The 23991-nt window shown below is 41.3% G+C and overlaps 1 protein-coding gene across 2 annotated transcripts in view; it reads left to right on the forward strand.

Annotated features, from left to right (window-relative positions):
- Positions 1-23991, forward strand: part of ltk (leukocyte receptor tyrosine kinase) — a 53640-nt gene that overhangs the window by 19764 nt on the left and 9885 nt on the right. For both annotated transcript variants that reach the window (XM_069536043.1, XM_069536042.1), the window contains 18 exons: positions 116-344; positions 3199-3338; positions 3860-3985; positions 6735-6884; positions 7282-7382; positions 7522-7682; positions 8283-8377; positions 9281-9352; positions 10115-10289; positions 11896-12046; positions 12227-12355; positions 12582-12738; positions 15960-16145; positions 16663-16761; positions 18792-18953; positions 19219-19332; positions 23561-23747; positions 23881-23971. In XM_069536043.1, coding sequence (XP_069392144.1) covers positions 116-344; positions 3199-3338; positions 3860-3985; positions 6735-6884; positions 7282-7382; positions 7522-7682; positions 8283-8377; positions 9281-9352; positions 10115-10289; positions 11896-12046; positions 12227-12355; positions 12582-12738; positions 15960-16145; positions 16663-16761; positions 18792-18953; positions 19219-19332; positions 23561-23747; positions 23881-23971 — 2525 coding nt within the window. The remainder of the gene's footprint in view (positions 1-115; positions 345-3198; positions 3339-3859; positions 3986-6734; positions 6885-7281; positions 7383-7521; positions 7683-8282; positions 8378-9280; positions 9353-10114; positions 10290-11895; positions 12047-12226; positions 12356-12581; positions 12739-15959; positions 16146-16662; positions 16762-18791; positions 18954-19218; positions 19333-23560; positions 23748-23880; positions 23972-23991) is intronic.

Here is a 23991-nt window from a genome sequence, read left to right on the forward strand (position 1 = left end):
TTCTGCTGAACCAAAAATATTGGCACCTGTGGGAATTTGTAAAATGATTTATGGCACCTTGGGGCTGCAATTAAACTGTCAAACACGAAATGTTTCCTCTGCTTTATTACTCAAGGGCACTTCCTGCTCCTAAAATCCTCCTCGACTGCTGAAGCCTCTGGGAGAAGCGAGTACCACTTAACCAGCCCGGTCTTGCCAGGAAGCAACAAGCACTGCACCCTGCACGTGGCTCTGTATGAGTCCCATCCAGCCTCGGGGAACCTGACACTGCTGATCCAACCAGTTCTGTCAGACGTACCTGTCCACTCGGTTGTCCTCAACCACGAGCGTCGAGATGGCCGCAGGTCAGCGAACACACTCGAGAACAAGCTGCTTCTGCACTGTTGCTTGTGCAGAATAATCCTCTCATGATTTATGCAGCACAGCATGTCCATTTAATTAGCGTCAAAAAGCAAAACCCTGCATCTCGTCTGATTGAAGTGCTTGTCAAGTTGAGGTCCAGCCTGTAAAAAGAATAAAAGGGAGCTTAGATTTTCTGCAGTGGAAGGTGACACAGGACAGTGCAAGGGCACAGAAAGCAATACATTTTACTCATGAGACACTAAAGTTAGATAATCTTTTTCTTAGATGTGGGACAGAACTATAGAATTAGGAGTATGGGGACAGCAGCTCCCGTGTATTGTTTGGACAATGGGGACATTATTTCCCATTGATCTAAAAGTGCAGTTGTCTTGAGAGCAGCTAAAAGCACTCATGCTTCTGGATGCAGACTCAGGAAATAAATCAGCTTTGTTAGCTTCTGTGCAGTAATGGACTGAGCTATTCCATTATGAGACAAACACCTATTCATCTCATACCAACCAGAGCACACTGTCCTTTTAAAGCATATTTTCTAGTGTGCCACATCTTCTCTGTGTGTGTTTGTCTAATTTCACCTATTATTGACTTTTCTCAGAAGTCAACCGCTGCTCTAATCAATAATTTTCCCTGCAAAACAGGCTTGGTGATCTTGGAAATGGCTCTTTGGATTGTCTCTGTTATTTTCATTTTTCTGGCTGTGACAGCACATGTGATGTTTTCAGAGCTGCACTCAGAGGAGGGTGTGTAACATGTGGATTGAAGCTCAGTGAAGATGCCTTCACATATTCAAGGGGACATTCTGAGATTAAAGAAAAAAAGTAAAAACTACGGCAGTGGTTGTCTAGCTGGAGCTTGACCTTTAATGATGTCATCGGTGATCATCTAGAGTGGTTGGTTACCATGGTAACATCACCAACTTTAGAGATGCTCACATTAGTGATGGTTGAAAAAACTCAAAGGAAAGAGACAGACAGACAGTCTGAAGGACAGACAGACGGACAGATGGTCAGAAGGACAGACAGACACAGACAGAAAGACAGACAGACGGTCAGAAGGATAGACAGACAGACAGACAGACAGACAGACAGACAGGCAGGCAGGCAGACAGGCAGGCAGGCAGGCATGCAGGCAGACGGTCAGAAGGACAGACAGACAGACAGACACAGGCAGACAGACAGACAGACACAGGCAGACAGATGGACAGACACAGGCAGACGGACGTAGGCAGAAGGACAGACAGACAGGCAGACAGAAAGACAGAGTTTCCTCCATTTAAACCAGATATTAAACAAAATAGTTGTTATTCATCCACTGACTGCATAAGCACAGCAGTTGTTTCACAGCTTGAGAAAGTTGTGGCATGAAAGATCGAATGTGACAGGTGTGAAAAAAACAAAATAACAAAGAGACAGAGGCAATATGCTGTTTATTAAGATCTTGGCCATGAGCAGTGCAGTGGAAAGATGAGCTGATGAGCTTTTGTGGGTCCTGCATGAGCCTGAGGACACACATATTGTACATGTAACAACTGCACCAGTGTTATGTTGGATGCTTCTGACCAGTGGTGGTAATGTGTGATAAAAAGTAGGAGTGTGTATGGATGGACTTTAAAAAACATAAAAGAAGAAGAAGAAAAAAGAACATAGAAACCTCAGAGAGTCACATGGGAGGGATCTCTGCCATGCAGGCAAACAGATGTGCAATAAAAGCCACTGGTCACAGAGCAGATGAACAATTTTTACAACATTCATGAGAGACAGTGTCTAACATAAATGGAGAGGTGTATCAGTGTTTAAAGAATTTAAACAAAACATTGTGAACACACTGAACACAAGTGTAAAAGTAATTGCATTGTTGGTTCAGCAGTATTTAGGCAGTACATACACACACCAGACCTATTCTCATTGCTCCTATTATTCAAGACTGTGGATGGAGGGAGGACAAGTCCAATTGAGTCTTCCTCTGTTCTTCTTCTGTCTTCTTTTAGAGCAAATGAGAGGCAGATGTGACATGAGCTGAACAGAGCGATCAGATCACTGCAGACACATATTAGTACCAGGTGTAAATGTGATCAGGTCAAGATCATATCTAGATAATGATCTGGATACTAAATGCATTACAACACCAGGTGTCAATGGAATCAATGTTGACACATGTTCAGACTGTGATATGCAAATTGTCATGATTATATGTTACAGTTTAGTTTGACAATAGCGTTGATTATTATCTTCAAATGTATTTTATTTAGTTTGTGATCAATTTAAAGACCTCACCAGACGACTCGTTGACAAGTTCCTCTATTTTCTGGAGGCTACATTTTCACATTTCCATTTCAGATGCGACCAACACTTTGCCCCTGGGAGGTGACTTTGTATAATATGTTCCAGTGGATTTGAGGAAGGCTTAAAAAATGTTAAAGTATAAATGGAAATTTCCTCAAATAACCTTTTCAAGCAGAGGAACACTTGGATTTTTTTCACCCAGGTTTTACTCATTGAAAACATATAAGAAGTTTTTCACCAGACATATGATGATGCAGTAAAACAGGAATGTCATGATAAACAACTTGAGGTTCAGAGAACTGCATCTTACCTGCATCATAACCTTTTATTTTTTTATATTTGCTAATGACATTACCTAATGTTATTAACCGTGTTTGCTCGGTTATTGACAGCAGGTGACTACAACAACATGAAGCATGCGCGCAGCAATAACATGTTACATATACGACATTACAAGACCGGTTTTTGAATCCAGAATATTTATTTAAAACCAAGGAAGTTGTGAATTCCCTACAGAGCACGTTGTAGTATTCTTCCCTGTGATTGGCTGATCCAGGGCTGAGTGGGTGGTTGCGGAGACTGTGATTGGCCAGGTGGACGAGCCCTTCGAGGTGACCCTGCTCTACACTTCCTCTCTGCGGGAGGGCGGCGACACAGTGGCTCTGGACTCTCTGGAGCTGATAGACTGTGAATCAGGTGAGTCCATCGTGTCCTGCAGGCGTGTGAACTGAACTCAAGTGAGCTGCACATGTTTGGAAAGTTTCCACAGAGGTTTAAAAGAGAAACACTAATTATTACGATTCCCTCGATACAATGTAAAGGAGCTTATTGAGACTCAGTGCTGCAGGAGGTCCCATGTATTTTTGGGAATGATTGCCAGCAAATAATATTGTTATTAATTAAAAATAATGATGTTTCTAAGTAGCGTGTTTATCTGTATCACCTGTGAGGCAGATTTCTTACGGGATGTGAGGTGCACATTATGTTCTAATAAATCATTTGAGGTTTCTGAAACATCAGAAAAGACAGAAATTTTGTTTTGTGTGACCAACAGTTAAAACATTTCTCTAAACTATTCTTTACATTTTGCTTCGAACTGTGATGAGAGGTCAGAAGAAAAGACCGTGTTGTATTAAGAGGACACAAGGGAAACAAATGTTGGGACTGATAAAAACAAAGTGTGACATTTTCACTGTTGTCTGGTTTCTGGGCTGCAGACCACCAGGATGCTTTTTGTGGAGAAGATTACCACTGTGTTCACTCTGAAGACTGCATCGACCCGAGCCTCGTGTGTAACTTCCACACTGACTGTCCGTACGGTGAGGATGAGGGCTTCATTTGTGGTAAGATTTATTTCTTCTTTAAAAAAATAAAACAAGATGCAGAAGTGGATATTGCATTCAGTGAAACTGTGGTCTTGAATTTCTATTAGTAATCTATTTAAATTGACTTTTATCTAATGGTTGTAGAGGTTCTCCTTTTTTATGTTGATAAATAATTCTTCGTTTGATTTGATCTGTGCCGTCGGACTGATTCTGAGCGTGCAGGTGTATGAAAGCAATATGAAAAGCAGACTTGTACATGTGGGTGCTTCTGGTACAGATGTCCTACAGCAAGTTCAAATCCATAATAAATTATTAATCCTTTGACTGAGGGAGCCATATTATTCTCGGCTAAGTGCCTCCATGCAACAAACTATATTTTAAGTACATAGAGTCACCATAATGTGAAGTATGAAGCCTAAGTGCGGCTTTTGTGCTTGAACTAATTTGCATCAATCTACATTTTTATGCTCTTTATTTCTTCATTAGCTGGAAATAATATTGGATTTTCATCTTGAATGTATGTTTTTAATCATAAGATATTCTGCAAATTATTAAGTTGAGATGATAAAAATATTACATAACATAAACCCTTATGGATCAATCGTGTTTTAAATTTCAGATAAAAAAAAAAAGAAAAATGAATGATTTAGTGTCTTCAATCAATATTGTATGTATATTTATTCACTCCCCAGCCTGAAATATATCAATCTTCCTACTTTAGGACAAAGAAAAACACTTTGAACATCTCTTTGTCATCTCTTTACTCACGTTAAGATCAAAAGATATTTTCGTGGAATGGAGAAAGGACAAGAAAGAAGCTCTGTATAAAAACGTGCCTATGGGCCGCCTCAGAAGCTCACCTGTTAGAGGACACAAACTAGAATGACACTCATTAGAGTGCACAACTCCACCAAGGCCAACAGTCGCCTTTAAAACCACATTTAAATCTGCTAGAATGGTTTTAATTTGAATCAGCATGTTTCACACTCAGTCCCCTAAACATGGATTTTTCTCATCAAGATACATGAATTATTCTCTGAGAAATCATTGAAAATGTAAATCTAATTGTTAAAGAAGGTGAAGAATTGCATCTTTCTAAGAGTCATGGAAATCTGTTTAGAGGTTTTTGCATGATCCTGCTGACAAACAAGCAAGGCCAAGAAACAGACAGGGTCAAAAACATAACCTCTTTGGTGGATGTCCTTTGTTTTTGTTGAACACTGTAGACATTTGAATTTAAAGGTCCAGTGTGTAAGATTTAGGTGAAAGGGATTTTTGGCAGAAATTCAATATGAAATAATCCTAGAAAATGAAAATGAGACAAGAGTTCAGAATGTTAAATTCTATATTTTAGTTCATCTAGATGTTTAACAACTTGTTCAGAACCAGCCATTTTACAAAGAAGCAAAAATAAAGGAATAGGTGTCTTACAGGTGTTATTGTTACTGAGGTGGTACCTTTCTGACCGATTGTTAAAACGACTGTCTTTACTGTTGCTATTACCCTCACATTTCCCTGTACAGACAGTATTCAGAGAGCTGTGAAAGGGAGAAAGGCCATTTTGCAGAAGAGTAAAAAAGGGAAAATTGATCAAAGCCATTGCACAAACACTAAGCATAACCAACACAACAATTTGTAATGTCCTAGTAAAGAAAGGAGCTACTTGTGTACTGAGCAACAGACATCAAACAGGTCAGCCAAGGACAACAACAGCTGCAGCAGCAGCAGCAGCTGGTGATATACTGTATATATTTATACATATATTTATATATATATTTTCATTATAAGAAATATTTTGAGAACAGTCGCTGACATAATCACCAGCCTCCACAGGGCTGGGATTAATGTATATACGTATACGTGCTTGTGTCTAATTCAAAACACATTTCCTGCGACTTTACACTACCATCTATCCATCCAGCTGTCTATCTATCTATCTATCTATCTATCTATCTATCTATCTATCCATGCATCCATCTATCCATCTATCTTTCTGTCTATCTACCCATCTATATATCCATCCATCTATCTATCTATCTATCTATCTATCTATCTATCTATCTATCTATCCATGTATCCATCTATCCATCTATCTATCTATCTATCTAACTATCTATCTATCTATCTATCCATCATCTATATATCTATCCATCTATCTATTTATCTATCTATCTATCTATCTATCTATCTATCTATCTATCTATCTATCTATCTATCTATCTATCTATCCATGTATCATCTATCCTTCTATCTATCTATCTATCTATCTATCTATCTATCTATCTATCTATCTATCTATCTATCTATCCATCTATCCATCCATCTATCTATCTATGTATCTATCCATATCTATCTCAGTGTACAAATACCAATTTAACAAATATACATTACATCAAATGGAATGGACTGTATGTACAATTTGCTTTAATAGTTTTATCAACCACTCAAAGGACTTTGCAGTACAACTCAGTCACTCATTCACACACTGATACTATATGCAGCACTTTTTTCATCACACAACGTTCACATACTGAAATTTGGACAATTTGGGATTCAGTAGCTTGCCAAGGACAAGATGCTTGGGATCAAACCACTGGGTTAGTGGATAACCCACTCTACCTGCTGAGCCACAGCCATAAAGAAAGGATATACATAAAGAAATATGGCAACCCCTCAGGCAGAGAACTGGATAGGGAGATGTGAACTGTAAAGCTGCTGTGACGTCTGCTTTAATGAAACTTATGATAAGAATCTGTCTCTTCCCCAGGTGCTCTTCCGTCTGGTTCATACTGCTCGTTTGAACAGGACACATGTGGCTGGTCTGTGTCCAAACAGCACTCGGCCTGGAGGAGGGTCGCTGGAGACGAGCTTCTGGAGAATGAGGACATGCAGGGTGTCACTCTGCAGAGTACACCAGGTGTGTGTCTCTTTGTATGTATGATGAGTTATGGTATCCTTCCAGAGGTGGAAATTTAAATTCTAATATTTAACTTAACACTTTTGTCCACATGAGTGGTTGTGCTGTTTCATTTATTGTTTTTGTGTGGGCAGCCAATCAGAATGTGTCATGAGATGAATACCATCACACATGAGTTCATACAGCTGAAGAAAAAACAGCTGCAGAATATATATATATAGTATATATATATATATATATACAGACAGAGCAAACACGTCTCTTTAGTGCTACTAAGTGCTATATTCCTTTTTTCATAGGTTTTTCTTCGGCAATACAGAAAGTTTAAATGTGGCTTTAGAAATGCAACAAACTGATAACTGTTCTGCTGAGTCACATGTGTTGTGTGTGTCCGCAGGCTACTTCTTGTTTCTGCAGGTAAGAGACAGTAATTCTCTTCGAGAGGCTTCTGTTCAGAGCTCATTTTTCCCTCCTCCAGTCTCCTCTGCTGCCTGCCAGGTCAGTTATTGAGACTGATGCACTTGTTGAATTATTCAATTCCAGTACTTCTGTTTACCTCGTTGAGACTGCTCTCGAGCGCCAGTCATATGAAAAGTATTTTGTTAAATCTTTGCTGATCTCCTGTGTCTCTGTGCAGCTGCGCTTCTCTCTGTATATGTATGGGGATTTTAATGGTTCACTGCTGGTGGCTATAGAGGAGAACAGGACCAGCACTGCACCGCTGGTCTGGGAGAGAAATGGTCAGCAGGCAGACGACTGGGAAGATATTGCCCTGCAGTTGACTGGCCTCCATCATGGGTGGGTAAAAGGAAAACAATAGAATAGTAGAGCAGATAATGTAACAGGGAAGTACACAGTCAATAAATCAGACATAGTGTCTTGTGTATAAATGTTAAACCCCAATTATTCAATAGTTCAAAACGTTCAATAGTTTTCTCTCACAGATGGTGTCTGTAATGTTTGGTAGTTCTCATCACACTGTTTTTCCAGATAGTTTGTTTTTAATCAGTTATTCGATGCTGTACAGGCTGAGATCTCCTGATTGACAGCTGAGACTGACTCACGATTGTGCATGTGTATTTATGGACTCTCGATAAATACGCACTCCACTCAATGGCTACTGGAAAAGGTACAAGATGGCCGTGTTCATATGATAAATATTTTGGCTTCATTTCGGGGCAGTGAGAGGTGGTGGAGACATGTCGTCCATCTTTATTTAGAGTCTACGATGAGTACACAGAATACTTTAGATTAATAATTAGACAGATGGAAAATAGCTGCATCCATCTACATACTTAAAGACGAGTTCTTTAATATCAGCTGGGTTTTTTGTTGGTGTCCTGTTGCTTTTCACATGAAGACCACATTAATAATAAAAAGTTTTGTGTTTGGCTGCAGGTTCCATGTGAAGGTGACAGCTGTGTGGGGACAAGACTCCAATGTTGATGTTGCTATCGATGACATTGCAATTGGAGCGACCTGCTTCAGTACAGGTGAGCTGATGCCAACATGCCACCATGAGATGCTACAGCAATGTAACACTGTTTTCTATTATTTGGCATAAAGATGATGTTGCAATAATAATAAAATAAGATGAATTATCATTATTATTATGATAATAATCATTTTTCAAATGGGTAAAATCTTTCTTCATAGCAGAGTTGCGCACAGCATCGATTCAGTCAGCCCCCCCATCTCTCTCTCTCTGTCTCTCTCTCTCTCTCTCTCTCTTTCTCTCTCTCTCAAGTCCATTTAGAGGTTTCTGGATGTATTGTACCATTCAGTCTGGTGCAAGAGTAGATTCGAATTTTGGCAGCACTGTGATTTGATTGAAGGGATAAGTGTGTTTTTGTTTGTGCATGATTTAAACGAGAGCTGGTTTACAACCGGAGTGGAGGCACAATTATGATGCTCAGATCCTGTTGAGCAAGACTGGAACATTTTCTGACTGATATCAGGTTCTGGTCAGGATCCCAGATTAACTATAGCAAGCCCACGACTTAGCTTGATGATTGTCTTTATTACATTTATGACCTCACTCTGTGCTGGGATCATGTTGTGCTTCAGAGACTTGCATGCCGTTTTGATGTAGAGACTGAACCGTGGACGCTGGTGTTGCTTTAGTAAGTTCAACAATATCGGATTACTTTTAGGGAAGGGCCTGACAAAGGACAGGATCTGGATGGATGCTGTGGGTTGAGAGAAATCCTGTAAAACCGTGAAAACATTACATTTCTGTTTGCAACATGGTGGATAGGAAAAAATGTATATGATCTTTCACAGGAATTAGTCTGATCCCTAATACCCTTGCTTTAATTGTTCTTTGTGTCCTGTCTGTATGAATATGATTTCCGGTAAAATGGAATCTTTTCTCTCTTTACTCTCCCTCTCCTCAGATATCAACTCTCTGCTGCCCATGATCGGCCTGGAGGATATCTTCAGCCCCTTACCGGAGCCCTCAGCCTCAGGTAGAGTGCATATTTTTTAACCGTTGTTTGCCCAGCGAGTCATTTTAAATCCACGCTGCATGCAGAATTGACACACCAGGGGGAGGATAGTATACTGAAAACATAATTGGAACACACAGATGTGACAAACTAGTAAGAAGAGGGCAACTGGCTGCAAGGAGTTGAGGAAGGCAAAAGTCCAAAACCAGTGAGGGAAATCCAATCAAGCAAATCTATGCAGAGCAGGCAAGTGCAGAGAGCAGTCCATATACAGAAGTCCATCTGAAACAGGAAACAAAAACAGTCAAAGAGCAGGCAAGGATCCAAAATCCAGAAAAGGGGAGGCAAGGTTCATACACAAACAGAGAGAGCATGTGTCCACTGAGGGAACTGGAAGGACATTCATCCGCTGCCAAGGCTGATTGGCCACTATATCACAATATTGCATTGAGAAAAGATACATTGTATGAACATTGTGCACAGAAATGTGCAAACTGCTCACAGTAAACTCAGGCAAAAAACCCACTCTCTGGTATAGTTTCAATATTTCAATATATTTGTTATCATACAGTAGCTGGATAAATATCACCCCACTTAAAAATATTTACAAAACCAGAATCATTATCCTGAGTCTTTTTTATAATGATCTCCTTATGTCCTTTCACAATGTTAAAAAAAGTCAAAATAATGATTCCTGGATCAACCCATTGATCCTGATCCACACCAACACTGAATGGTTCTTCCCTGACTCATACCACCTATACTCTGTCTCCATTTTTCTAGAGGTTTCTCTGATGACGTGGTGGTTTAACTCATGCGGTGCCAGTGGTCCTCAGGGCCCGACCCAGGCCCAGTGCGACAGCACCTACAGGAACAAAAATGTCAGTGTCACCGTGGGGAAGGAAGGACCGCTAAGAGGAGTCCAAATGTGGAGAGTACCTGCTACCAACAGATATCTGTAAGTGATGAGGGGATGGATGTTAGGCTCATTCATCTGAGCAGCAATGTGAAGGTTTCTATAAAATCAGATTTTTTATTTTCCTTTAAAATCCCATTAAAAGAACCAATACCAATTCTCAGAAAAAATGCTGGGTTGAGCCTGTTGGGCCATTTTTTGGGGGTTATTTATTTGTTTATTATTATTTTCTGGTTTTGTTGTTGGATCAGCCCTGGTGATGTATAACACATCATGGAGATAATTCACAACCCAGCCAGAGTCTCTCTGCCTCCTTCAGTCTGCATGATGAACAAACTGAACCCCAGATTGACCCTGACACCTGCGATGTATATAGAAGGGATGGATGTGCCTTACAGAGCAAACATTTTATATATGTTTTATGAGGTAGAATGAACCAAACCTTTGAGTTAATATGAATCCATATTTGTGTAGACTGTTTGGCCCATCTCACTCTGTTAGATTAACCCAGAATATGGTTGGTCCAATAGTTTTGCAGCAGTGTAGCTGAAAAATACCCAGATTTCGTAGTTTTCAACCCAGTATTTTTTGAATGGGAAGTATCGACTATAGATAGAGTTTTACTGTTACACATGAATGAGTCACAGAGGCACTGGGTAACATGGTTTGTTATTGTGTGTAACCTCAGCACTCTGGTTCATTTTGAGCCGGTAGACATGCACTGTCTTGTTGTCCTTTCTCTTCATCCACGCCTGTAACAGCCAGTGCCAGAGATATGTTGTTGGGTTTTTCGTCTGTCCGTCCTTGGTGAACACAATATGTCCAGAACGCCTGCAGGGATTTTTTTCAAATTGCATACTTTTTTGTCTTGTGAACAGGATATATCAGGGACATCTTCAAGGAACCCTTTTAAATTTACAAACATTCACTTTTGGGATGGGTGACCTTTGTTTTCAAACTTCCAGTTCTGGGGGAAAAGATTCGACCGGATGCAATGGTTGGTGGAGGCATTCAACCACGGGGGTGTAATTCTACTTTTTAAAGTATTTATGTATGACCTGATTTTTAAGAGTTATGTCTTCACTCTGTCTTAAATGACTAACATGTTGTTGGTGTTGTTGACAGCTACTATAATTTAAAACATAGTGCTTTTTACAAGCTGTTTTGTGGAATGCAGGATAACCTAAAAGGCTTTCGGTGGTGTTTACACGCCTTTTATTTTTCAGAGCTTAGTCACCGAGCAGAGAAACCATGTGTTAGTAAGGTTGCATGACTCACAGAGCTGGGCTAAGTGACAATTTAGAGGTGTGACGGAGCTAAATTGTTCTGGCTATGCCAAAGATCAAGACTTGAAGCTGTTTGATTGTCTGTGCACAGCGGGTCATGGGACCTCACAATCACCACATGAAATGAGGCTCTATAAAACTTGCAGGATAATCACAGGATTTACAGGGTGTTGAATTACTCGGGCTAAATTATACACAGCTGCACTTTCTGCCAAGATCAATAGAATGTGTGTTTATAAGAGGAAATAAGAACGGACATGCACAGCCGTTTGCAAAATATTTTATATGATCTATGCCATGAAGCCTGAAAGCAGTTTATTTCACTGCAGTTAATGCCACTGTGGTGTACTGATCTCCCGCAGGATCTCCGCCTACGGTGCTGCAGGAGGGAAAGGAGCCAAAAACCACAATAAACGCAACCATGGGGTCTTCATTTCTGCCATATTTCCTCTGGAGAAAGGAGATGTACTCTACATCCTGGTGGGCCACCAGGGAGAGGACGCGTGCCCGGGGGTGAGTATCGGCGAGAGAGTAATCAAGCTGGGAGGATTCAGTGGCCTGTCCATTGTCTCGCTGGGATTAATATGGCGAGAGAGAGTGTGACAGAAAATGAAAAAAAGATTATAGCCTGCCTCATATTTTTGTTGAGGCCCCGTCTGTCTCTGAAAATCTCTCTCTCTCCCCTCGGTGCAGAGGAACCCTCACACTCAGAAGATCTGCCTGGGCGAGTGGTCGGTGATTGAAGACGACCTCAGGGGAGAGGCTGGCGCTGAGTGGGCTGGAGGGGGAGGGGGAGGAGGCGGAGCTACCTACATCTTTAAGGTGACAGCTCATTTACTTTGTGGATCATTTGTCACTTCTACTGCGATCTTCTGTCTGTATGAAAAATTGAGGTTCCCCTGGTCATGTAAAATTTGCTCTTCTGCTGAGGTTGAAGCGTTGTCTGAACTCTCTTCCATTCGATGTGAAAATGTTGAAAATAACATGCATGTGCGTCACTCAACTTCAACGTAGAAGAGTTCTCAATTAGATGTTGCTGTCTTGTCAGATCGAGAGTGGCGAGCTCATTCCCTTGCTGATTGCAGCCGGTGGAGGAGGAAACGCTTACCTGGAGGACCCGGAGTCCAGTTTGGACCAGATACCACTGGAGCAGTATGAAAACAGCACTATACGACCCAGCAGCAATGGACGAACTGGTGCTGCAGGTGCGTTAATATCATCGACCATAAATGAGACAGTTCCCCTAAAGTGAAGCAAAAGCATCTCGATCGCCACCTGCTGGTTGGCTGCAGCATAGGTGCACATTTAATGATCTTTTCTCAAGGGTGGTTTCTGTCATTTTAGCCTTTCTTATCACAGTGATGTGTGTTCAAGTGTTCATTTTTAATAAGTTTGGTTTTATTTGATGCTATAAAGGCAGAATGAAACAACATGATTGACAGCCGAGACTGACTTGTGATTGGTTGAGTGCATGCATCAGTGATGGCAAGATGGTGTAGCAAGATGGCAGCATTTGTCTCCTGCAGATTTTGGCTTAATTTCTAGATCTAGTGGGAGGAGTGGAAATGCATTGTCCATTTTTGTATACAGTCTATGATTAATAGAGGTTATGTTACTATCAGAACAGGATGTTTGTTTGAAGGCTTCATGAACTAAAACTCTTCATCTTGTCATTGACCTGGAGAGGCATATATTTATGACAATAGTTTCAGTATCATGTGCCAAGGTAGATATTAGACTTTGAGGTTGTTCCCTTCACATTTCTGTAAGTAATCTAAAGGGTGTTTTATGGCTTTGTCAGATTGTCAACATAACAGATATGACAGGTAATGAAGGCAGAGACGTTGCAACGATGCTCTGTAGCATGTAAACAGGAATATGAATGGAATATTCTATGAGCAACTCATGTAAACATCATAATGGAAATAATGTGTTGTTGAGAATAAGGTCTATACTCTGAATATTAATGTCCATGTGATGCTGTAGACAGAAAACATCTCAATTACCTCAGTTATGAAGTAAACAGCAGTACTTAGATATTATATATATTATAATTCATGATGAATGTGAAGGCTGCCTGCAGACTCAGGTTTTACACTTTATGATCCCGGTGCTTAAGTGTTCTGGTGAAAAATGAGCTGCCTTTTCAAGTGCTGAAGAGATGACAACAGGCTTTACACCTTAAACACTGAGTGACTCCAACTCCAGTCTTTATTTTTCTAAAAGGTTAAATCCGTTCCTACCATGTGCACATGCACTCAAAAAAGCACGTGCTTGGAATGGCCATGTGTGTCCTCACACAGCAGAATGTGGCCTTTGGATAGTGGGATGTAGCGGGGTTAAATCTTGACATTCCTGACAGGTCTTTCACCTTTGAAGCAGAACCGGTGTCTCTGCTGCAGGTAAGCGCCTGCTGGAACATTCTCAGTAAATCCTCCCTGATCAGCTGAGTCTCAACTCTGCTTTTACAGTATTGCCTCATCTTATTGAAACTTCTGTGGGATTGTTTAGATAAAGATCTGAGTGTCAGTGGTAGTTTGAAGTTCTTATTGTGTACAGGAGCTGTGTGTGTGTATATGTGTGTGTGTGCGCGCATGCGTGTGTGTTTGTGTGTGTTGGTGGGTAGAATTGAACTCTTATGTCCCCAAATGTCGCGCCGTCACATGACACTGGACCTGCAGTGTGTCATTATCATGAATAACAGGATTCATAGTTGTATCTGCTCATCAGCGTAGATCAGATGTCCCCATCTGTCCGTGATTGAACCTGTTGACTCCTCATGATTATTGATCATTGGTTCATCAGCGATCGTCCACTAACCAGAAGGTCGTGGTTTGATCTCCACCTCCTCCATGCACCATGTGGAAGCATCCTTGGGCAATACCCTGAACCCTGAATTTCCCCACCAGAGTGTGAATGTGTGTGAGAAATATACGTGCTATATAAAAAAGTTTGTGATGTTTTGTTTTGAAAAAAAGACTTTGCTACTCTGCCCTGTGCTGTCCACAGCTCTTATAAAACTGTGACAAGATGGAGGACATAAAGTAAATTCAGCTTTATACATAAATAGAAAAAAGCTAATGTGCTGTGTTGATTGCCTGTGGCTGTCAGCAAGGTAATTATGTGTAAGTGGTTGCGTGTGGGGCTGTTGAAGGATGTTAAACAAAAGGAAACAGTGCTGGTTCTGTGTGTTGTTTTGTTTTTGGGGGGGGGGGACTGACTGGCTGAAGAGCTCTGCTGTTGACTCTCACACCTCTGCCCACCGGCTGCCTGAGAACAACAGAACATCTCAATCCATCACCACTTATTCTTGTGGCTGCATCATTCAAATCTCCAGCTGGACGTCATCCAAACTTTTTAAAAGCAATCTCAACCAGCCTGAGCTCTTTCCTTGGCAAACTGAGACTGATGGCTTGGTGTATACGAAATAAAATAATGATAATATATAATGGACGTCTGGAATGTGAAGCTAGTGCGGAAGTGGGACTCCACTGGTTTTTATAGAAGTATTTGCAAAAAATAACCTGATTCTCACCTGATTTATAACATTAGAAAACATACTGATATTGAGTTGATTGACTCAAATGCGTCAAATAAACTGTATTTATTTATTTATGTATTTATATAAAGTCCCATCTGCTATGCTGGATGTTGTTTTTCAAATCAGGGGTCATAAAAGGGGCCACACTTTACACAGAGGGGCCAATCATTCCGTGAGGTACTCTAGCCCCACCCCTTGATCTGCCCCCTGGCATGCAGTGTCCTTAAGCTCTCTGTCTGGCTCCACCCCCCCACTCCTCCAAATGGGGTTTCAAAAAAACAAAGATGGCTTGAGAAAAAATGCTGACCTCAAAATATAACATGAACGCAGCATATCCAAATATATTTACCAGTCGTTTAATATACCTGTACCATCTTGTAAATATTAAAGTTGTTTATTGTCTTTGGTGGCTCTCGACCTTTGTCAATTCTATAAAGCCCTATGAAACAAATTGTGATTTGTGAATATGGGCTATACAAATAGAATTTGATTGATTAAATTCTGTAAGTTTTGCATTTGTACAGCATTTGTTGAGCTTGAGCCGTACTGAGAACTGAGCTGGCATTGATTACAACTATTTTTGAAAAGTCCCTCTCTTGTGTTTCCCCTGACGTTATGAAAGTGCAATGCTGAGGATACTGGGATTTCCCATAAACATCACCTGCTGCCTCAGTCACATTGCAGCTGCAGCACAAACCTGCAGTTTAGTTTCAACATCATCCATTAAAGACGTTCCTCAAGTTGCCTCTGGCTTTCAACCTGCCTATCTGATCTCTGTTATAACCAAATCCCACATGGTTAAAATAACGCTGTACACAGCCTCAGAGGCTTTTAAGGATGGATGTAATCCTGTTTACTTAAACATTTACGTTTGTTTCCTTGAAGGTGGAGGTGGAGGCTGGAAAGACGATCCCAGTCCTCAAGTGAGAGCTGGAAAGTCTCTGGCGGAGGGCGCTGAGGGGGGGTCATCGTGTCCACTTGCTCTGTCCAAGCTCAGCTGGTCCACCTTTGGGGGGTTTGGAGGTGGAGGTGGAGCCTGCACAGCTGGAGGTGGTGGAGGAGGGTACAGAGGTAACAATATTTTGCCAATTTTCTACACCTGCACTAAAAAATCAAAAATCAGCCCCCGCAGCACCCTCACCTCCAGCGTCCTGATGTTTTGTTGAATAAACTGTTAAAAGTAGCGACAAACTGACAAAAGCCCTTTGCTTTCATGCACCACATGCTTTGAATCTTTGCACAATTAAAAGTCTTTTAAAATCTGTTTTCGAAGAAGTCCTTGCTTTTAACATGTGCTGTTTATTTATTTTCCATTATTCAGTTTTGACATTGATTCCCGTATGTTTGTGTGTCTGTTCTGTTTTAAAAAAAAATCTTTTATTTGTCCCAGCTTGACTTTATTTTAGCCTCCCTGACCTGATTCCCCAGTAGAAGAGATATTGTATCTCCATGGGACAGTACAATATAGGTTAGATAAATAAAAGTATGCAAAACATAGTATAGCCAACATAAAATGTCATAATAGAATCCGAGAGGTGTAGATATGATTTGTGAAACTGGAGAGTTCACAGCATGGATTCTGTGACAGGAGGTGACGCAGCGCTGACGGATGAGATCACATCCGACGGTCAGAACGGCGTCTCGTTCATTCATCCAATGGGAGAGATCTTCCTGCAGCCTCTGGCAGGTAAGACTCAGTCTAACACAACGTCACACCATGATCGTATCAAGACAGTTATAGTGATGAAGATGGAGACTAGTCCAGGTGAGGGTAGAGTAATGCAAGGTGGCGTATATTGAAAAAAAACATTAATAAAAAGTTCCTAGATCCGCTCCCTGATCCAGAACCACAAGTGTCTTCTTCCCTGACCCATAACACATCCTTCCACCAAGTTTCCTGGAAAATATGTCCAGTAGTTTTTGCGTAGTCCTGGAAACTAGCAGACAAACACAGACAAAAACTAAACCACCTTGCCAGAGATCGTTCGATAAGCAGCTTAGTTGTGAAGATCAGAACGCTGGAAATACCAATATAAGTTTCCTAGAAAGAACTTTAATGAAAGAATTAGATCAATGAATAGAACATTGATCACTAGATGATGATAACACAAATAAGAAATGTAATGGGAAATAATTGATGTGATGTGTGGGTAATTTTATGAAAGAGGAAGATTGGCTCAATGAACAGATTTACTGGTAACTAAGAACACTCCACTCTGCATATGTATTCATATGAAAAGACATAGTTTGTAGTTATATAAGTTAAATGTGGATGATGTCTGCAGCTCTGAGTCACTCTCACAGTATCAGACAGTGTTTAGCACATCTGATCTCAAAGCAGAGAGACACAGGTGGTGTGAAGATTGAATCATGAGTTCCTGGGATTCTGTCCGCTTAGTTCTCCGAGCAATTGATCCAATCAGGGTGTGTGTGTGTGTGTGTGTGTGTGTGTGTGTGTGTGTGTGTGTGTGTGTGTGTGTGTGTGTGTGTGTGTGTGTGTGTGTGTGTGTGTGTGTGTGTGTGTGTGTGTGTGTGGAGTATGTGTGCCAAACTATATTTTCGAACATCAACACACACACATACATATCCACATACTGTATATGCTGTTGTGTCTGTATTTTGTTTTCTTTTGTGTGTGTGAGACCAACAGCCATCTGATTCTAATTATTCAGCGGGAGGAAGAAGGAAGGCGACTAATTCACAGCCTCACGGAGCCGGTTGCCCTCGGCGCCAGCACACAGACATCCATTCTCATGTGAAAGGGCTTGTTGTTTGCTGCTGCGTGCACTGCCAGTCATCGCTTTCAAACACAATGAGCGTCCCCGCGACATGAAACGCGTTCAAAGGGAATCTGACAAAAAAGAGATGTTATCGTGATTTAGTTTGAAAGACAATTATGTTTTTCTTTAATGTAATAAAACATCTTCTCATCTCTAAGTGAAGGATGAGGTTTAATTTAATGACACACATGGTAGAGGCCCACATCTCCTCATATTTATACAAAGAGAGGAGACTTTGCCGCTTTATCTATATCCGATATAGAAGATAATGTTGATCCAGTACCTGAGGACGAGATGTTAAATGTTTTGAAATTTAAATACAAGGACAGTGATATTTTATCAATGAATCTCATCCAAAACCATCAACGTAAATCTGTCTTTTTAAACTTTCTGAATTCTCCAGCGTGTCTTTGGCTTCCAGTCTCTTTCCCATTCACGCCCATAGAAGACATAAATCTTTGAAAAGAAGTCGTGACCACACTTTCATGTATAAAAAGAACCGCCCGCCTCTGTCATGTTTAGCTCAATTTACTCTAACAGGAGTAAATAATCTATTTGTTCAGGATCTATTTTCAGCTGTGGTTGGCTGTGAAACCCACTCAGAATAAACTTCAGCATCCACGTTCCGCACCATAAACAAACATGGCCGCTGTTGATGTGGTTTTAATAGTTTTTTGGACAAGTGAAGCTCTGAGGAAGACGTCATTTCAGACTTTGGCAGCCTGGACAGCACTTACTAGTCAGATCAGTTCTCTGTTGGGTTTGGCCTCTTCATGGTGTTAACTGAAAAGAAAGAGATTTAATGTCGCCAAGCCTTGTTGGAGTGTCCAGCAAAAGTTAATGATCTCCTCAAACAAATAGCTTGTTATTGGTGTTTGTGTTTTCATTGTGTGCGTGTGTGTTTGTGTTTGTGTTCGTACATGATTTTTCTCTCTAGCGATGGAGAGTCATGGCGAGTGTGAGATCAAGGTGCAGCTGAACTGCAGCCACTGTCAGACGCAGAGTTGCAAACGTGATGAAGACACTCATCTCATCCTCTGCCTCTGCGATGAAGATGAGGTCCTGGCCAGCGACAATGTTACGTGTATCGGTACTGTAGGTAGGTTGTTATGGCTGCCCCTTGACAGATATTAGAGTGTCACTCAGCCCCCTTATTCTTTTTAAATTCATTAGATCCAGATTTTTATTTTGATCTGCACTAAATTTCACACACTCATAAATCTGTTCCCTAAACATGCCTGAATTTTTTTCCATCAAGACCCATTTTTTGTTCTGTTAGGTAAAAATGCATGGACACTGGGATAGCTTGTCGGATTCAAACACAATGTGTATTAATCAACGCTCTTCATCTCTCTCTCCTCCAGCAGCTCCTCAGGGTCCAGCTCCGCAGGGCCAGATGTCGACGCTGCTGATCCTGGCGGTCGTGGTCTCCACCATCGCAAGTGGCATCGCGCTGATCTGCGCCAGCGTCATCCTCAGTAAGAGACTCCTGCAGCTCTGTGTGCAGTCGGTGCCCACCACTTTCCACCGGCTGTGAGCACAGCTGGACACGCGGAGGCTTCCAGATGTGGCTGACAGCAGAAACAGGAACACCTCTGATAAGTGTCCCTTTAAGTGTCCCCTGGCTGTGTGCCGAGTTAGGGAAGGTGTGGGGCAGACTTTTAGGATGCTGGCACAAAGTGAAGCGAGCACATATGAACACATTGATTAGAAGCACTTGTTTCACTTCTTTTTCTGGCTGTGTATAAAAGGCTAAAGATTGTGGAACCAGATTATACTGTGGATGAGAAGTTATATTAAGTGGGTGATTTGCAGTTAAGTAAGAAATTATATTTTGCATTTAGTCCCTACAGGAGAACGACTGCTCTAATGGAAGCAGGAAACAGTACTGGTGTGCTGTAAACTGATCTCAACGTAAGACTTTAAAGCTAGGGTTGGTAATCCTGGAAAAGTTGCAACACCAGGCTACACTTTGCAACTGATACATCCCCCCCTTCAATCCGCCCTCTCTTCAAAGCTGGCAGCTGGTCAGTTAGTGACAGACGGGTATGCCAGCAAATGAAATAATTAATTGCGTTTATTACAGTCCTATTACAGTCTATTTATTTAATTTTTTCAGACGCATTTATTCATTAATAGCTAACGCGACATCAAAAGGATTTCCACAATCAAGTGTTTCAGAAACAACTTACCAACCCTACCTTTAATATAAAAACAAACGATTGGCTATTATTACAAAAGAGAAGCAGAAATCTTTAACCTTTGATGAGGAGGTTTTTCTCCATTGGACCCGTGTAAGGGGTAATAAGAGATTAGTTCGCACTTAATGTCGGATGTTAGGATTCAGACAAACCTGGAAAATCTGAAATCATATCAACAAAATGAAGAAAGCTATAAACCAGAGAGTTGGGATAAAAGATTGAGAGGCATCTCTCTGAACCCATGGGCATTGACTTTCTATGAGAAGAGTCTTGTATATAGCAGAAAGACTTCAGCTGTGATACAGCTAAGTGCTTTTTACACAAAGCACTGTGAGCTTCGAGCATCTGCTCCTGAACAAAGAACTGAATATATAATATTTGCTTCATTTGGTTCATCTGAAATGATGTCTGACATGATGTAAAATGCTTTGCTGATGATACTTGCACATGTAAACTGCTTACAATGGGAATAATTAGGGAACCTGACTATTAACACCAGGATTAACACTCTAGGAAAGAAAAAAGAGTGAGGGATAAAGAGACAACTAGTATAATAATTTGAATTCTAACAATTACGTTTGTTGCATTTGTATTTAACTTAGTCTTAAGGGCTGCTAAGCAATATTTACTGTTGTTGACTTATATTCCTTGTTTTGTGGACCACAGACACTTTATTATTTTTCTGTAGTATTAACAATAACATATGCAGCCATTCCATATAGGACAGTGAGGGATTATGCAGGTAGTTAGACTCTTTTTGCACCTTTGTCACCTTGTCTGCTGTAGATCACTAGGAAGGGACTCCTTGACACGTTAACCCTCCACCAAGCGCTGTTAGAATATAGCAGCTTCTCTTTTCTCTCCGTCTGCCCTCTCCTTAATCTCTCCAACAGGCCTGAATATTAATAAAAGTTCAACCGTGGAAGACTTTATTAGATTTTTTACGCTTTCATGCTTTCTTTTCCCAAAGTCGCTTTTTCGGGGGATCTAAACTTTGTGGTAAGGGCCTCCGGAGGAATCCACACAACTTCGACTTCCTGACGAAAAATATGTCACATTTCAAGCTGTTTGTGCTCGAAGGCGGAGCGAAAAGAAATTCAGGTGCAACAAGGGCAGTTACATAAAATAGACGTTCTGTGAGGGAGGTGAAATGAAGTAAGGCTGATGGATTAAAGGAACAGTATGGTGTTGTTTTTTCTTGTCAGCGATTGATTCTTAAGATCGCTACAAGCTCGAAGGAAATTAAATGGCATCAATCAAAAAATCCACTGCACCATTTTCATTTCAATCAATTTGAAGACGTCCTCGGTATCGGTACTACAGGATATTGGCATTGGATGTGCATGTGTGTTTTCTTTCAGCTGTACAAGCAGCAGAATGTGATGAGGAGATATAATACGATGGTTCTTATGTCTGGAGCTCTGGGCTTTCAGGAGATGAGAGATTAGGGGAAATGGTCAACATTGTTGTTTTGTTGCAACAGGCACATGTTTTAGGAGAATGAAAAATGCAGCTAAGAGAAACAGGGTGGCCTAGTGAAGGTTACGAACAGCCAGGTTCGCAGATATTAGTCATCAGATAAATGCTCTTTTCTGAACAGAGAAAATCTGACAACAAGAGATTTTAGTGTGTGTTTGGGGTCAGGTTCATGTAGTCATGTAAACATGTAGCCACTATTAGATACATGCTGCGTTTTCAGATCACAATAGGAGATTTTCTGCACAGACGCGTTCACAACAGCAAAAAATCCTCCGCACTTAGACATTTGTGTTCACACATGCAGCTCTTACGCAGAAAGTGCTGAGAATCTCCAGAGTTCAGTGCATGTCTGAAAGTAGCTTTATTAATGGCAGATGTGATGCTTGCAGTGGTGTGTAATTGCGTGATTGTGTTCTATATTAATCAGACAAACTGGTCAGAACAAACAGGAACAAACCTCTTTTTTAAAGAAAATTTGATGAAATATTAGTGTGATTTCTTACTAACTGCATTGTGTGTAAGTCTGTGCATTTGCAAGTGAATAAATCAAGTACTAAAACAAAGGGCGACAACATGTGTGAGAAATTTGCTTTGCTTTTTAAGAAGGAAGATGTTTTTATCAGCGGTTTAAAAAAAGGCAGCAAAACACACTCTCACTCTCTCTCACACATACACACACACATACATACACACACACACACACACGCACACACTTCCAGCTTAACGGTGTCTCTTCACCTAAGCTCTCCCCCATGCAGGGAGGTAGTCTGTTCCCTGGGCGTCCCATCTCCTCCACCCCCTCCTCTTCCTCCTCCACCTCATACTCCCTCCCCGTCATCCCCCCATATTCCCGACCCCCCTGAGTCCCTAGCACCTGCACCGGGCGATGGCTCGACGGCACCTCTTACCTGCACGCAACACCCCCTCCCTGGCAGACTACCAACCTGCATCGGGCTGCCTCTGCGGCGGGTGAGTCCAAACTCACTGGCACAGACAGTGTAGGAGCAGTAGAGAAGGAGAGGGCATCGCACATGCATCCCACAAAACTTCTTCTTTAAAAGGGGACTCCACCAATTTTACACATTTTGTTGTTTTTTTTCGAGAATCATGAATTATTTGCTGAGAAATCAACAAAAATCATGAAAAATGTTTTATCTCACAATGTTAAAGAATTTCTGGATCTGCCCCCAATGCAGATCCACACCAACATTTTCTGGGTTTCTCTCTGGCCCATACTGCATCCTTCCTTTGGTGGAAATTGGTTCAGGAGTGTATCCTGCTAAATAACAGATAGACAAAACATAACCTTTATGGCTCAGGTAAAAAAAAAGTTGTATAAAGTGTATCATGGCTCTAGTGCGAAATCTGTGCCTCACGTGATGTCACTTGAAGCAATGTTGGCTGGGGCTCAAGAAGTCTAAGAACAAATCTAGTGGGGGGCAGTTAGAAAAAGGTGAGGCAGGCGAACCTTCGTCTCCTGGTTCACATCCAATCTGTGCGAGTGAAGAAGTGAATAAAACATTTGCTTCCTGTGGGGAGGCAGATCGCAGCGTGGCTTCGGGTAGGGTTTAGCTTTGGTGAACTTTTACCTTTGTGTGACCGCACCCTAAGAATCTTCGCCGCAGCTCAAAGTTCGCAACTCAAGGTTATATTAGCAAATACCAAACCGAACTTACAGCTGTCATTGGATTGTGGGTAGTTTCAAACTAGTCAGCAGAATACAGGGAAATGAAAAAATCGTCATTTGGAGTCTGGCAGTGTTATAATTGGGTGGAGTCCTTTTTTTAAAAACAAAATCAATGCCTGAGAATCAATAGTCTCACTTAAACTGTTTTTCCACTGGCCAAAGAACAGCATGAACTATTGAGATGCAGCTCGACCCCTCCTTGTGTTACCGCTCCTATCTTTAGCAGATTGTCAGGAAGTTGCTTCTACCACCTCGCATATGGAGTCCTGGTGACAGTCAGGGTTATGATTTTTTAGTAAAACTACAGTGTTTGTCCCTCTGTCTCATCTCTGTCTGCAGTGTGGTACCGCAGAAAGAACGACCTGCATGCAGTGAGGGGGCGTCTGCAGAGTCCAGAGTACAAGCTGAGCAAGATTCGCTCGTCCACCATCATGACGGACTACAACCCCAACTACTGTTTTGCGGGGAAGGCTGCGTCACTCAGTGAACTGAAGGAAGTGCCGCGCAAAAACATCACGCTGCTCAGGTAGGACACGAAGGGACACAATGTCAAAGTGATAATTAAAACCCATACTGTCAGTACATAGAGTTCTGATCATCCAATCAACTCTTCGGTTGTTGGATTTTCCATTCTTTTTAAATTTTTATTTATTTTTCAGAGCTCTCGGCCATGGTGCATTTGGTGAAGTCTATGAAGGACAAGTTCTGGGGATGAGCGGTGACAACAGTCCCATGCAGGTGGCCATAAAGGTAAGATCACGCTCTGAAAG

This window comes from Paralichthys olivaceus, chromosome 12 (genome assembly GCF_024713975.1).
Source record: "Paralichthys olivaceus isolate ysfri-2021 chromosome 12, ASM2471397v2, whole genome shotgun sequence".
In the NCBI taxonomy this organism is placed as follows: domain Eukaryota; kingdom Metazoa; phylum Chordata; class Actinopteri; order Pleuronectiformes; family Paralichthyidae; genus Paralichthys; species Paralichthys olivaceus.